Source organism: Solea senegalensis, linkage group LG10 (assembly GCF_019176455.1).
Source record: "Solea senegalensis isolate Sse05_10M linkage group LG10, IFAPA_SoseM_1, whole genome shotgun sequence".
In the NCBI taxonomy this organism is placed as follows: Eukaryota; Metazoa; Chordata; class Actinopteri; order Pleuronectiformes; family Soleidae; genus Solea; species Solea senegalensis.
The window spans coordinates 17,841,467-17,855,615 of NC_058030.1; the positions used below are offsets into that span (position 1 = coordinate 17,841,467).

The window sequence follows — 14,149 nt, forward strand, 5'->3', positions numbered from 1 at the left end:
CTCTAACACGGTGAGCTATTGACACCATAGGGTAGGTAGCATCGTAATCTTCATGACCCCAATCAGAGAACCAAAGGGTCATAAATATGTAAGTACCCTCCAGCTGTCAGCCTCAGATGTAAAAGTGCACACTAAATCTTTACGGAAAAGACCCATAAATGTGACGCAAACACTGCAATTACAGGCCGATCATATGTGAAACACAAGGAGCCAAATCTCAAGAGACGGATGCACAAAAGAAAGAAGGCGGCAACACATTTATACGCCGACAGTGTCAGGGGGACAAATTGCATCTGGATGCTTTACTGTTTGTCAGGACCTGGGAATCCATAACAGGACATTAAACTGCCTCTCTGACACATTAGGCTGCACTTTGATACTGTAATCTTGCTCACGCAGCACGCCTTGCAGCAGGGACCTCTAATATGTCACGCAGGAGTGGATGCTGTTAAGAGAACGCAACAGCTGCAATGAGCTTGGATGCAACTGTAGTTTTTGGAACATGGGACATGTCTATGAACTGAATGAAAGCTGTAACATAAAGTATTTTAGTAACGTTCAAGGGAGCAGTATCATAGAAAACAAAGCAAATACTAAAGCATGGCCAACAAAATCCGTTCTTACACCATTTATTCATATATATCACATGGGTCAAACTGCAGCTCATAGTCACTGTGAACTTAAAATCATGATGTGGATGATTTTAATTTATGGAGCACTTGTGTGCGTTCACATGTTTTCTGAGCAGGGTGTACTGTACACCCCAGTGGGGCTGTTAAACATGATTCTTGTAACCTAACACCAAAGCTCTTAATTGCCTGTGATAATTTGCATGTGCCATATTGATATGTTGTGTTTTATAGAAGGGTTGTAATGTGCCTGTCCTCTTGGGGCTTACGTTCCCATAATATCCCAGACACATTTATGGTGATGAGCAGTTTTGTGACTATATTCTCCAGCTAAAGGGACATAATACAAGACGGCTTTTAATTGACTACAAAACAATACAATACAAACAATTGCAATTAAGTATGATGGGTTTAAATACTTCAACACATTAACGTGGACAGGAAATAGCACACCTGCTTTTACATTTTCATGAAGCACCATCCTGGTGTTATTGTGAGGTAGAGCAGGGGTTTTAACCATCATTTTGAGCTGAAATGCATCCATTTAGCCTGTGGCACACCTCTGTACTATCCTCCTTCTGTCCTTTTCTACTTGTAATGCTTTTTGACCCAATTAGAGAGATAGAAAGTGCTTTTGGCTCATATTTTATTAGGAACATTAGGAAAAGAGGGTTACATTGTGACTGCTGACATGGATGTGGAAGGCACAATCATTCCTCAGCAACCAGGGTTAAATGTGTTTTAACAGCAATTAGGGGTAAGAAAGATTTTTTGTGTAATGTGTAATATTTTGGTCTCCTCATAGGTTTGTGTAAGCCAATGATTGTTGAATCGTGTCTAAGACTATGCTGCAATGTAATTATCTTGGGTTTGTCTTTTTCATCTTTGGAAGCAAAGTACCACATGGGAAAGACAATTTGTTTAACACACAATTAAGTAGAGTTACACATAAATTACAAGTTTCTTTTAAAAAAATTAATTGTGAACTTATTCTATTCTGCAAATAACAAGGAGGTTGCATGACACTGGTGCAAACAAGTTCTACATCACACATGTTACCAAACAATGCACTTTTTCTAGCCATAATACCTGATATTATTGTTGTTATTAGTAGTGGTAGTATCACAATTATACTCTTTGGGGCAAGACAGCTGTGAAAACAAAGCTCAGAGTATTATTTCAATGCTCATATCCATGCAAATGTTTTAAGGAGAGGGAGATGCTTCAAATGATCATACATTTGTGTCATGATTCACTTGAATAACTAGATTTAAGTGTCCCATTGCACGACTGCCTTACACAGTGGATAAGTGTGGACAAACTGGATAAGCACTCATAGGAAACCCGGGCCTTTTTTGTGTGTCATCTGCCATCTTTCCCTCAGGAGTTTTGAGCAACACTGAGGAAGTAATGCAGTGTTGCATGTAATGCAGTGACTAAAAAGAGGGATTACAATGATGGCTAGATCTGGAATAAACAAACTGTTTTGTTTTGTTGTGACAAATCTGTGTGTGCAACCCAGCATTTACACTTAATCCTGAGGAGTTTGACTGGGGAAGATGGGACGAGCAGCAGACCTTTGACACAGCATAAACAGATAAGCTGTCAGAGAACCACTGGGGTGAAGGAGTGGCATACATATAACAAACCCACAGCACATCAGGCATCTAACACATGGTGCTATGGTAGTGCAAATTGTCCTTTTTCGATTCACCATGAGTCTACCAACTTCATTTTACGGCTTATTTACGTCGCCTTCTCCGAACTTTCATCTTACAACCAAAAGGATACTCTCCCTAAATCAAGCACAAGAGACAAAACTACTCAATCTCCATCCTCCTGCTCCATTTCTATATCCATTTTACCCATCCTCTTCTCAGCTCTCACCTCCTCCACTCACCCAGCTACACTTCAGCTCGTTAACCAGCAGAGGACGGGAAAAAAAATATAACAGAACAGAACATATGGAGACAAGGGGACAGAGAAAAGGATTTCTATTTTGTGTTATTAGCAGCCTTCAACAATAATGATGATAAGATATCAGCACAGGCTTTCAACAAGGAGGAAGGGAAAACAAACACGAGGAGCTACGAGGGCACTGGCTGCTAAAAATACTGCACATTTTCACTGAAATGCCAGTAAAAACAGATTAATGTGCTTATTCTATCGATACTACCATGCTCACATTTGAATGCACAATGAAAACCACACAGCGACTTTTCAGAGTGGTGCCTATAAACTACTTCAGAAAAGGGGGGGGGCATAACTAACATCATTAAAAGAGCCAGGCTCACATAGAATATGTAAAGGAGATAAGGCATTTGTTTGTTTTATGGAATAATTTAAAGGTGGTGGTGGGGGCAGTCACTCGCAAATATCTGCGACTATTTTTCATTTCATAAGTGGAGCTTTAGTGACAAATGAGTCACAGTCTCTATTCAGTGCACCAAATGTTGTACCTTTGCCAAGAACAAGGATGTTGTCAACATTTCTGTCTTTATTTCTTAATTTCTTTTCATTTCCTTCATTCTACTCAGTATTGGGTTATATTGCCAGTATTGACTTTACATATTTTTTTGTTAACGGGTTTGACATTGTGATAAGACATCTATTGAATTTACCTCATTACTCAAAAGGAGGCATTTCAATCTTTGTATTATATCTATGAAATGTACTTTATTTATCTATCGATATAAAATTACGCTTTGTATGCCATGGTTTGGATGTTTGATCAATTTTGACAAGCACAATGGAGAGATAAAATCTGATTAATTAAAAGAACCTGTGGCTCTCTTTATTTCCCTCTGCGGAGCAATAACCAAGTGATGGCATGGACAGATGCACGTGACTCCGAGACTAAAGCAGCTAATGAAAGAGGGAGTGTGAAGGCAGGGGGGGGGATATGGGGGAGAGGTATGACTATGCCATTGTGTGGGTTTAATGTCACTTCTGGTCCAGGTCTTTGTGAGGATGCATGTGTCTAACGCACACATCAGTGTCAGGGATACTGTGATGTGTGACTGTGTGAATGTGTGCGTTTGTGAGCATGAGCGTGTTATGATTCACTTTCACTGTGCACCGGTGATCTCAGCCTAACCTAACGCGATGGATGGTTACTTTATGTGACAGACGGTCTTATCTCACACCCACATACATTCACTTTATGGGGAGGAAGACAAACATGAGTAATACCTGGAACACACGCGCGCGCACACATACGATGTTTGTATAGTTGAGGTTAAATCCCTCGTTATTAACAGTGTGACTTGTATCTGTGTCGTGTACTTTAGATCAAGTGAATCCCCACACAGGGTCAGAAATAGGTGTTTTTATTAACTAAAGTTGAACAATTAATAGATGCTTGTTCTACATTCTATGTAAAATCTAAAAAAAAACAAAAAACGTAATACATACAAGAAAGAAAACCATTCATCATAAGTTATCAACCTTGCAGTACTAGTTTAAGGTCCAGACAATACAATGTCTGGTTAAGATTGTATATAGACTAAATACTATATACTGGTCCTTTAATGTTTGATGGTGTCTGTAATGTTCTATTACAGAGTGAATCATACTGAACTGAAGCAGAGTCCGTCACACAGTTATTATATTTATTATTTAAAACTAAAAACACAATTAAAAACTGTGTCCAAGTCGAGGGCCAGATGAACAAAAAGTTCAGGACAAATGATTTTTCCATTGTCCACTTCCATCTGTGTTGCCAGATTTCCTCTGCTGTATTCCATTGGAACAGCACATACAGGCCTGTCGTCACATGCATCTTAGACAATAATTTGCTGCACTCCATCATACAACTTAAAGACAGGGAGTTAAATACAAATGAGGAGCCTTTATAACGCCCTCTCTGGTTACGGGTCTGTGCTTTCAAAATCCACACTTCATTTGTTTATTTATTTTACTGGCCAGGTAACTTGATAAGTGTGATACAAAATCAGTGAGCCAATGGACAAAAAAAGCACAATAGACGACTTATCTTGCATGGCGGGCCGGATGTGGCCCGCGGGCCTTGAGTTTGACACCTGTGATTTAAAGTGTCTGACTGACCTGCATGCAAACAGAAAGGCCCTCTGTCAAAACACCTACATCTATAGGTGTGGCAATGGAAACTGTGGAAAAATGGAGTGATTTTGCACATTTGCTGTCTAATTGTGTGGCTGAACGCTGTGTAGATGATGACATTCTCTCATTCCTCCGTTTCTCTTGTACAAACTTAACCTCTCTTCACCACTTAACGCGGTTCAATTGTGGGCAAAACACAGCTTGTAAAGTGTTCAAGGAAAACACACTTCACTCTTCTCAATCAATCAGTGTCTCTGCGGGGTGTTTGCAGTTATGGCAGACTGCCACATTGACTTCACTGGAGAGTGCATCAACTGTGCAGCACATGTGTATGTTGTTGAAAGTCAGAGCTGACAAGATGCAGCAGAGATATGGGGGATAAACACTTAGTGTTTTTAGCCTGCCCTTACTTATCTTTGCCTTATCTTCCTTGTAAGCAACTGCTGTGTGATTTACATTGTCCCTCTGTCTCCCTTCATTTCAAAAGAAAGCCGATGTGAATCTCATTCATTCACATGGACACTTACATCCATCTGGCTAAATGGAAATATTTGTGCACAGAAGAGGAGAACAGATGCATGCGACACTGAGAAATGGCGGAAAACGGGAGGCGTGCAGCGAAGGTAAGTTGAGGAGCGTGTGTTCACCACCCTCTGGATGATGAGTCACAGAGAAAAGAGGGCACTTCTAATGACCTGTGCAGATCCACTGCTCAGATGGAAGAATGGAAGACATGATTGCAGTAAACTTGGTATTGAGGGGATGCTGAGATCTCATTAATGGGGATGGAAACAGACGTGAGTGTGGCTGCTTCTGTCTGTCTGCCCCTAATTAATAGGAGGAGTGAGAGCAGGCAGCAACAATCCTGAATAATCCTCCTCATGATAAATGTAAGTGTTTTTAGCTAAGACACAGAAATGGCACCGAGGTAAAACAAGAAGAGTTAGGGAATGGTATTCAAAAGAGCTGTGCTAATTAATGCTACAGTTAATGTCAGTCCCACATGTTTTATATTCATTCTCCTTATCTTTTGTCTTGCTTCACGGGTTCATACACGAGAGAAAGGTAAGATATATTGTATGAGACAGTAGTGAGTGCAGCTGTGATGTTTGGATTGGAGAGAGCGCTGTTAATGAGAGACAGGGAGCGAAAAGTTGGAGCTGGTGGTGGTTAGTGCTGGGAGTGACAAGGGTGCACAGGATCAGGAACGAGCTCATCAGAGTGATGCAAACGGGGAAAAGTTTGTTAATAAGCTCAGGGAAGAACGGCTCTTTTTACATTACACAATTGGTTTAGGTTGATTTGTTTGTGTGTGTTTTTGATTCCCGTTAAGTGCCTTTAAGTATCTTTTAAAGTGCTATATAAATTACATGTGTTATCATTAAGGCTTCAGTGCTTACCATTTGCTGATTTCTGCTGTTGTTGATGTTATTCGGCCTCTGTTTGGTCTTTGTGAACTGAAATGATGCAACATTATTTGCACGCTGCCTCCTGCTTAATGAAAAAATGTTTTTTGAGCAGTAGAAATCACAATCACTGGAAGTGTTTGTGTTTTAAATCGCTCTCTAGCCTTTTTGCAGCCCTCTTACTTTACTCTGTCCCGGCACAAAACAAACCACTTCCTGTGTGCACTTCGGTACTGCATACACTGGTGCCCTTAGTAAGTCACCTACCAAGTTTGAAGCCTGTCAAGTGAATTGTTGGACAGTAATGAGAGTAACAGACGGACAAACGCTCCTTGAATTAAAAGATTATTATTAATATTATTGTTATTTCTATTACTACTTTATTGAATGTAGTGTGTCGGGGGCCCACATTGAAATATGAAAATACTAATATGAAAAGCCACCCAATCTTAAATCACAACTCTGACTCTCAACACACATCAAGATAGTCTTGTGAAGATCAATCATTCCCATATATATCCAACAATAAAGTACATACATATATATATATATATATATATATATATACATATATACTTTATTGTTTTCATCTGGGGATCCAGATTACTAATCAGTCCACTTCACTTCATTTCCTAACTTGCATATCTTTCAGCACATGCGTGTGGTGATTACAGCTGGGCTCGTTGTCATATTTGAAAGGTTTAGCTCCACAACGAAGTGCTCGCCCCAAAATGTGCAATTATCCATCAACGCAAATAACAATTTACCAATTAAAATTAACAAGTGAACATTGAGTGCCATTACTGGAATGTTAGGGTTGTATGTTGACACTGGATACTTTGACGCCTTCAACAGGCAGAAAATAACACATCATTTATTCCTTATAATAAGTATTTCTTAAAATTGTACATATTTTACAGCAATTTAGCTTTAATACAAAACTGAAAATGATTCATTTAAAACATATGAATTTATTTTTATATGATGACCTTTTGGTAGTGGTTATCACTCTTGCCTTTGCAGCAAATAGAGGGCCTTACTGCATGGACTTCTCCCCGTGTGCATGGGTTTTCTCCGGTTTGTCCGGTTTCCTCCCACATTCCAAAGACATGCAATATGGGGTTTAAGTAAATTGGACACTCTGACTTGACCATAGGTGTGATTGTGAGAAGGGATGGTTGTTTGTCTCTGTGTGGCCCTGTGATGGACTGGCGACCTGTCCAGGGTGTGACCCTGCCTATCGCCCTCTGTCAGCTGAGATTGGCACAGCACCGCCCGCGACCCTCCAGTGGAGGATAAAGCAGTAGAAGATGGATGGATGGATAATGACCTTTTGCAATCCACCTGCTATACTGTCATGGCCCAGTAGGGGGCTCACACTTTGGGAAATGATGTAGAGGATAAAATGGAGGTAAAATAACCATTGCAGCCAAAAAGAAGAAGAAAAAGAGACTAAATCTGCTTTTATTATGATTCATGTAATTTCAATGTCTATCTTTAATTTTGATTAATGTCATTTTAATTGCTTTTATTCTATGATTTTCTTAATGTATGGCCTTGTAAAGCAGTTGCACTGTGTATGGATAGTGCTATACAAATAAACTTGCCTTACCTTCTTACAGTCAATTATTTTCATGTACCTTTCATTCCCAGCAGGTAAACTAGATTTCTATTTCCAGTGATAAAGACATCATTATCGCATATTTATGATTCTCCCAGATTTCAACTCCGTGTTGAGCGGTTCAAACAATCACCCAACCTTAAGCACATCACCTCTCTATAATCAGTGAAATGTAAAGGATTTGGACACAAGGATACTGTTGCTCAAATAATGGCTCCCAAAAGGCTTTATGATTAAAAGCAGTGGATAAAATGTAATTGCCTTCTCTAGGAAACTATAGTGTACAAGAACACAAAATAAATCAAATCACAGAAATTCAACCATACCCAATCATCCCGTGACAAATCAGTTTAATTTGTTCCTTTTAATTGCCTGTGCAAAATTATGCAAATGTGCCTGCCAGGCATTTAGTACTCAGCGCCATGTTATAGGGGGTATTACACCATGACTGTTGTTTTACACTCTTGGTTTCCTCTTCATGTGCAGCAGAAAGCTAGACAGGAAACTTTTAAGTATGCTAGACTGTGCACAGGAGAGTACAAAATCCTCTCCACAGCGTTTTCTGCCACATTAGCCTTGGCACTGAAGTTATGATGGGCTCATATAAATTATCATCATGGCTGGGAATCATAGTGCGAATGAGAAGACAACGGCCATGGCCTGACCATGGCTGTGCTAGGGTTTTATGATGATATGTTAATGTTTGTAATTTGAAGCTCACTGCCTGTGAATATTATAGCAGGGTGAGCAGCAAGGAAACCAAACTCATAACATGCTGCACCCTTGATCCAGTTTTTACATGACGCATTTAACTACACTCTTAATATCCATCCAGTTTGGGATTTGAACTACCACGTCAATACTCTTGACACCTGCTGAATATACAGCTGAAAAATGTAGCTTCACTCGACAATTACCAAAGCTTTATATGTTTATACATTTATGGAAACAGATCTTAATCTCAATATTTAAGTTTTCTTTTTATATTGTGTTGTTTTTATGTTATATTGTGTTGTTTTTATATTATATTGTGTTGTTTTTATGTTATATTGTGTTGACTTTATGTTATATTGTGTTGTTTTTACGTTATATCTGTTGTTTTTATGTTATATTGTGTTGACTTTATGTTATATGGTGTTGTTTTTATGTTATATTGTGTTGACTTTATGTTATATCTGTTGTCTTTGTTATATTGTGTTGTCTTTACGGTAAATAGTGTTGTTTTTGTGTTATATTGTGTTGTCTTTGTTATATTGTGTTGTCTTTACGTTATATTGTTTTTATGTTATATTGTGTTGTCTTTATATATCTGTTGTTTGTTATATTGTGTTGTCTATGTTATATTGTGTTGTTTTTATGTTATATTGTGTTGACTTAATGTTATATAGTGTTGTTTTTATGTTATATTGTGTTATTTTTATGTTATATTGTGTTGTCTTTACGTTATATCTGTTGTCTTTATGTTACATTGTGTTGTCTATGTTATATTGTGTTGTCTTTATGTTATATGGTGTTGTTTTTTATGTTATATAGTGTTGTTTTTGTTATATTGTGTTGTTTTTATGTTATATTATGTTGTCTTTGTTATATCTGTTGTTTTTATGTTATATTGTGTTGTATATGTTATATTGTGTTGTTATGTTATATTGTGTTGTTTTTATGTTATATTGTGTTGTCTTTATGTTATATTGTGTTGTCTTTATGTTATATGGTGTTGTTTTTTATGTTATATAGTGTTGTTTTTGTGTTATATATTGTTGTCTTTATGTTATATTATGTTGTTTTTATGTTATATTGTGTTGTCTCATGCACCAAGGCAATTTCCTTGTATGTTTATGACTTACCTGGCAATAAACGTGTTTGTGATTCTGATTGGCCTACCAGTTACATGGTATATAGAATTTGAGTTACTTATTTATGGGTGGGTATAGCAAATAGTGGAAGCATTTTTTTATGAAACATTTTTCTTAGAATGGCAGCCAGTAATAACACAGGCATGTATCCCATGCAGAATAAGAAGCACTTTTGCCGAAATTGTAGAGCTGTTTTTTTTGTCTCATTATATGTTAATATTCTGGCACCAGTTACTGTCTCACATCTCTGCTTCATGTTACAGTGTTTCTCTTAATTTTACATGATTTCTTATTTCCATATAGTCTACAGGGGTTTGTTTCACCTCACATCTGCTGTATTTAATGTTCTTTTTGTCTTGAGTATGATTCCTGATTAGTTGAATGCAGTAACATGTTTTTGTTCCCGTCTCATTTCTCCCCCTATTTCTGTTCAGTCACTGGAGATTTAGTGGGTAAAAATAAATACACTTGAACTCATTCTGCTCTAAGGTGTTCGTGCTTTGCAGAGACACAAGGACACAATACCGAGCAAAGGTACTCACTGTGAGTACACTCTGCTTTTCACGTTCTGTTTTTATATGTTTCCACTCTTTGTAAATGGGATGTTTCGTCTGTAATCTGCTGAACTTGTTTCTGTACATGTGACACCTACTGCCACGCCTGTCTGTCCTGGAAGACAGATGTGGGTCTACCTGAGGTTTCTCATTTTTACCCAGTACAAGAATTTTTTTGTGGAATTCTTCCTTCCAGGCAAATTGTGTTTGTGCTGTTGTGCTTTATAAATAAAATTGACTTGACTTTACACACACATGTTTGTGCAAGTAGTTAATCTAACCTTAACCTTAATACAATTCATATCTTAAACCCTAAACTCAACCACTGAGATTTTTCTACTGGTCCTGACAAGGTCAGTATTAAAGAAAACAAATACACACACACTGGTTTCCACGACTTCAGACACTCCATTCATTTACATTAATTTCCTGGAGACTTAAAAACAGCTGATGTGGATCGAAGTGACAAGTGGGTGATTAATTAAAGATCAGTTCGTAGAATATCAAGTCCGCTTGGCTGTGGGCGGTTTTTGGGTGTTAAATTTTGTACCAAAACTTTTCCTATCTTTTGTATTGGGGGTCTCATCTGCATGCACCATTTATAACGAGGGTCTATGGAACATAATTTTGCGCCCAAAAGAACATGAAAACATGAAAAACGTCATGTGACTGTTCACTGTTCTTTAAACGACATTTAAATGCAGATTATACACGGTCCTCACAGACTGTATAATACCAAGGTTTCAAACATGTGGCCCCCATGTTATAATGAAAACATGGTCGGTGACTTCCACTGCCTTTAAACAGAGAGTGTGGCTGAGGCACATGTGCCAGCGAGGGGATAAATAATTGATAGAAAATAATACTAAATCTTAACTAATCTTACTAAATACTTGCATCATTCATATGTTTTTACTGTGAAGTACACATCATTCCATATTGGAACAAGCACTTTTACTTTGAAATTTCTGTAAAATGTCATCATAAATATCTTTAATGCGATATCATAATAGAAAATGTTGTTATGTATGTACATATTGCCCACCAGCTACTGAGCAGTTGTTTTTAACCCACTTTTTTTCTCGAGACCGGCCCCCTCTTGACCTCACCAAACGGTCATTAGCCCCCAGGTCATTCGAGTTTGAGACCCCTGGTATAATATATAGCTTGTCTATTAATTTCATGTTTTTATAAAATCATTTTATGTGAGTCCTATCTTCTTCTTCATGTGAGAAAGGTGGGGCGGTGCTCTAGTGCCCTCTATGGATGGGCGGCCACTGGCCTAATCCTAACCCTGACCCTAACCTTAACCTAACTTTAAAACATGTCTTCACCTTATAATGTAGTAGTATTTAAGTCCCCATAATGTGACTACAGATTTAAGTCCCCACAACATAAGGAATACCAGGTACAAACCGAGCCATCATGTTTGACTTGTTAAGTATATGATTGCCTCTCAGTGTTTCGTATACTCTGGGATAGTAAATAGTATATTTACCCCCAAGAAGACAAATGTGTCAGGTAAGTATCCATTTAGAAGCAAATGTGAACAAATACAGGGACACGACACTGATTAGAGCGAAGCTGTTAGAATAAAAAGGTAATATCTGCTCAGCTGTCAAACACTGGAAATATGAAATGTATTCAGATCTTTCCATCCTAAGCTATTAAGAAGGAAACCTTAATAATGGGAAAATTACACACTTTCATAACAAGCAATTTCAACTTTTCAATCTTTATTTTGAATCATTGGTTTGAAAATGAAACAGCATTTTGAAGCTATGAATAAACTGATTGAAATTAAGATTGTTGATTCACTTCAGGAAGAACCTGTATCTTTTTTGGAATTCATTATTTGGAAACTCGTTATTTGTTCAATGTTGTATGACAACCAAATTGTTTGTTTCACCTCCTGGGTATGACTGTTTATTGGCTGTTTTATCTTTTTAACTGTATGTAATGTCTTTTTTTATGGATTGCAGATAATGAATGTAGCTTATGTGGTGCCTAAAATAAGAAGAGAAACCTGGTCTAAGTGTACATGAATATCTCTTTGTGCTGCACTTTTTTGGGGGGCACACTCATCTTTGCCTGCATGTAAATTCATCGTATTATTGTGTCTTGATGCAGTTTGTCTGTCAGTCTGTTAACAGAATTACTCAAAATCTACTGAGCCATGAACTTTCATAAAGGAGAGGAGATAAAGTTGTGCTTCAGGCCCCATATAGACTTATAGACTCTCAGATAAATGGGAATCTTTGTGTGTTTGTCAGTATAGCAGCGTTTACGTGTCATCTGGTGACATTCCCACACTGCACACAGGAAGCGATTTGTTATATGCTGAGACAGATGGAGGCAACAGTAATACTTTGCTGACAAAGTGAGACAGCTACAAACAGGTCAGAGTATGACTGAAGCTTCTTAAGTTAATTCTACTGCTCAAACAACTTTGCTGCTGGTGTACGCACACAAATGGCGCTTTTCCATTATACAGTTCGAGCACGGCTCTGCTCTACTCGACTCTACTAGGTCTGGTACTTTTGCTGACAGAGAGACACGGCATAAAAATAATGTTCCATTGTGTCTGTTTATGGAGACCAAACAGAGGCACAATAATAAGTCACCAAACGTTATGTACTGTAGTTTTAATGTCAATATCTTTAAGGGTAGAATAACATTAATTATGGATATTTGGGACCTGCTTTAGTTGCTCCTCCATGAATTTAAGAGCTATGGCTAGTTTATTTGCATGCAGATGATGTCACTTACCATATAGAATGACTGTGGCAAAAATCCAGGGCAGACATGATCTGTCTGAAGAATTTCCTTGCCTCTTTCGGCGTTAACCTGCCTTTCTTCACCAGGTAGTCAAACAGCTCCCCGCCAGACACGTGTTCTAGCACAAGGTACCTGAGAGACAGAGAGGGACAGACAGGCAGGAACACAAGGGAATGAGTGGCAGAATAAAAATAATGAAAGAAAGGAAGATTTTACTTGTAAATCCAAGAACAAATACTGTGCCCTCCACAGAGAAATCTATAGGAGTCCTGCAGAAAAGCAGAATCAGAGTCGCCGACCACAGAGGTGGAGCTATGAGGCAGGGATTGTTCTCCTACAATCATTAAAAACAGACAAAGCAGCCAGGATCAACGATCTGACCTCCCCAAAGCCATATCACATTGACTATTCTTTCCATTTTGTCACCTGTAAGTCGTCCCCACAGTCAGAGAGTGAGACAAGCTAACAGTGTTTTGTCTGTGACGGATTCTGATTCCAGACACTCTGACCTCCGGTGGGACGCATCAGAGACGGTGCTTTACACTATAAAAAGATGAAAAAGGTTGTGCACATTGTTCTCAGACATAAGTGAAGTGAAGGTGAAAAAGAGGGAAGAGGGAAGTAGGAAGGGGTTCTTCTTCTTACATCTTTTAAATCATCACCTTTTCCTTCATATTTCCTCTGACCACTCTTCACGTGGCCCTCCGGCCTGTGCGGCTGCAGAGCTGAGGACAGTTTGTCAACCCGGCCGTACAGTAATGCCGCTCTGGTGCTCCAAAAGAGACAAGGAAGAGATGAATCTCTGCTGACCCAGGCCTTAAGCTACATCTGTGGGCTGAAAGCCAGCAGCGCGCTGGCCCCAAACTGCGCTGCTGTGCTCATATTTCGTGAGCTGAAAACTCCCTCCATCTTCACTATGACAAATCGTATCTCAGACAGGCAGTGAAATAATTCTTCTCCTCTATCTCCCTGTTGTGGATATACAGTACACATTGATTTTATCAATGAAACTGTAGCTTTGCAAAGTTTTAACGGCCAAAACATATGTGGACACTAAACAACCTCGAACCCTAAAAGGCAGGTGTAAAACCACCACGTACAGGAAGGTGAATGGAAAGTGTCCTGTATAAAATGTATGAAAACATTTTTGATTTTGATTTGGTGTAATTTCATTTAATCATTTCATCGTGTCAGTTTCATGTCTGAGCTTCTGTACCATATTTGCAAT

The 14,149-nt window shown here is 38.5% G+C and overlaps 1 protein-coding gene across 1 annotated transcript in view; it reads right to left on the reverse strand.

Annotated features, from left to right (window-relative positions):
* Positions 1–14,149, reverse strand: part of LOC122775877 (serine/threonine-protein kinase BRSK2-like) — an 86,138-nt gene that overhangs the window by 47,983 nt on the left and 24,006 nt on the right. The window contains exon 5 of the mRNA XM_044036082.1: positions 12,913–13,053. Within this exon, the coding sequence (XP_043892017.1) occupies positions 12,913–13,053 (141 nt within the window). The remainder of the gene's footprint in view (positions 1–12,912; positions 13,054–14,149) is intronic.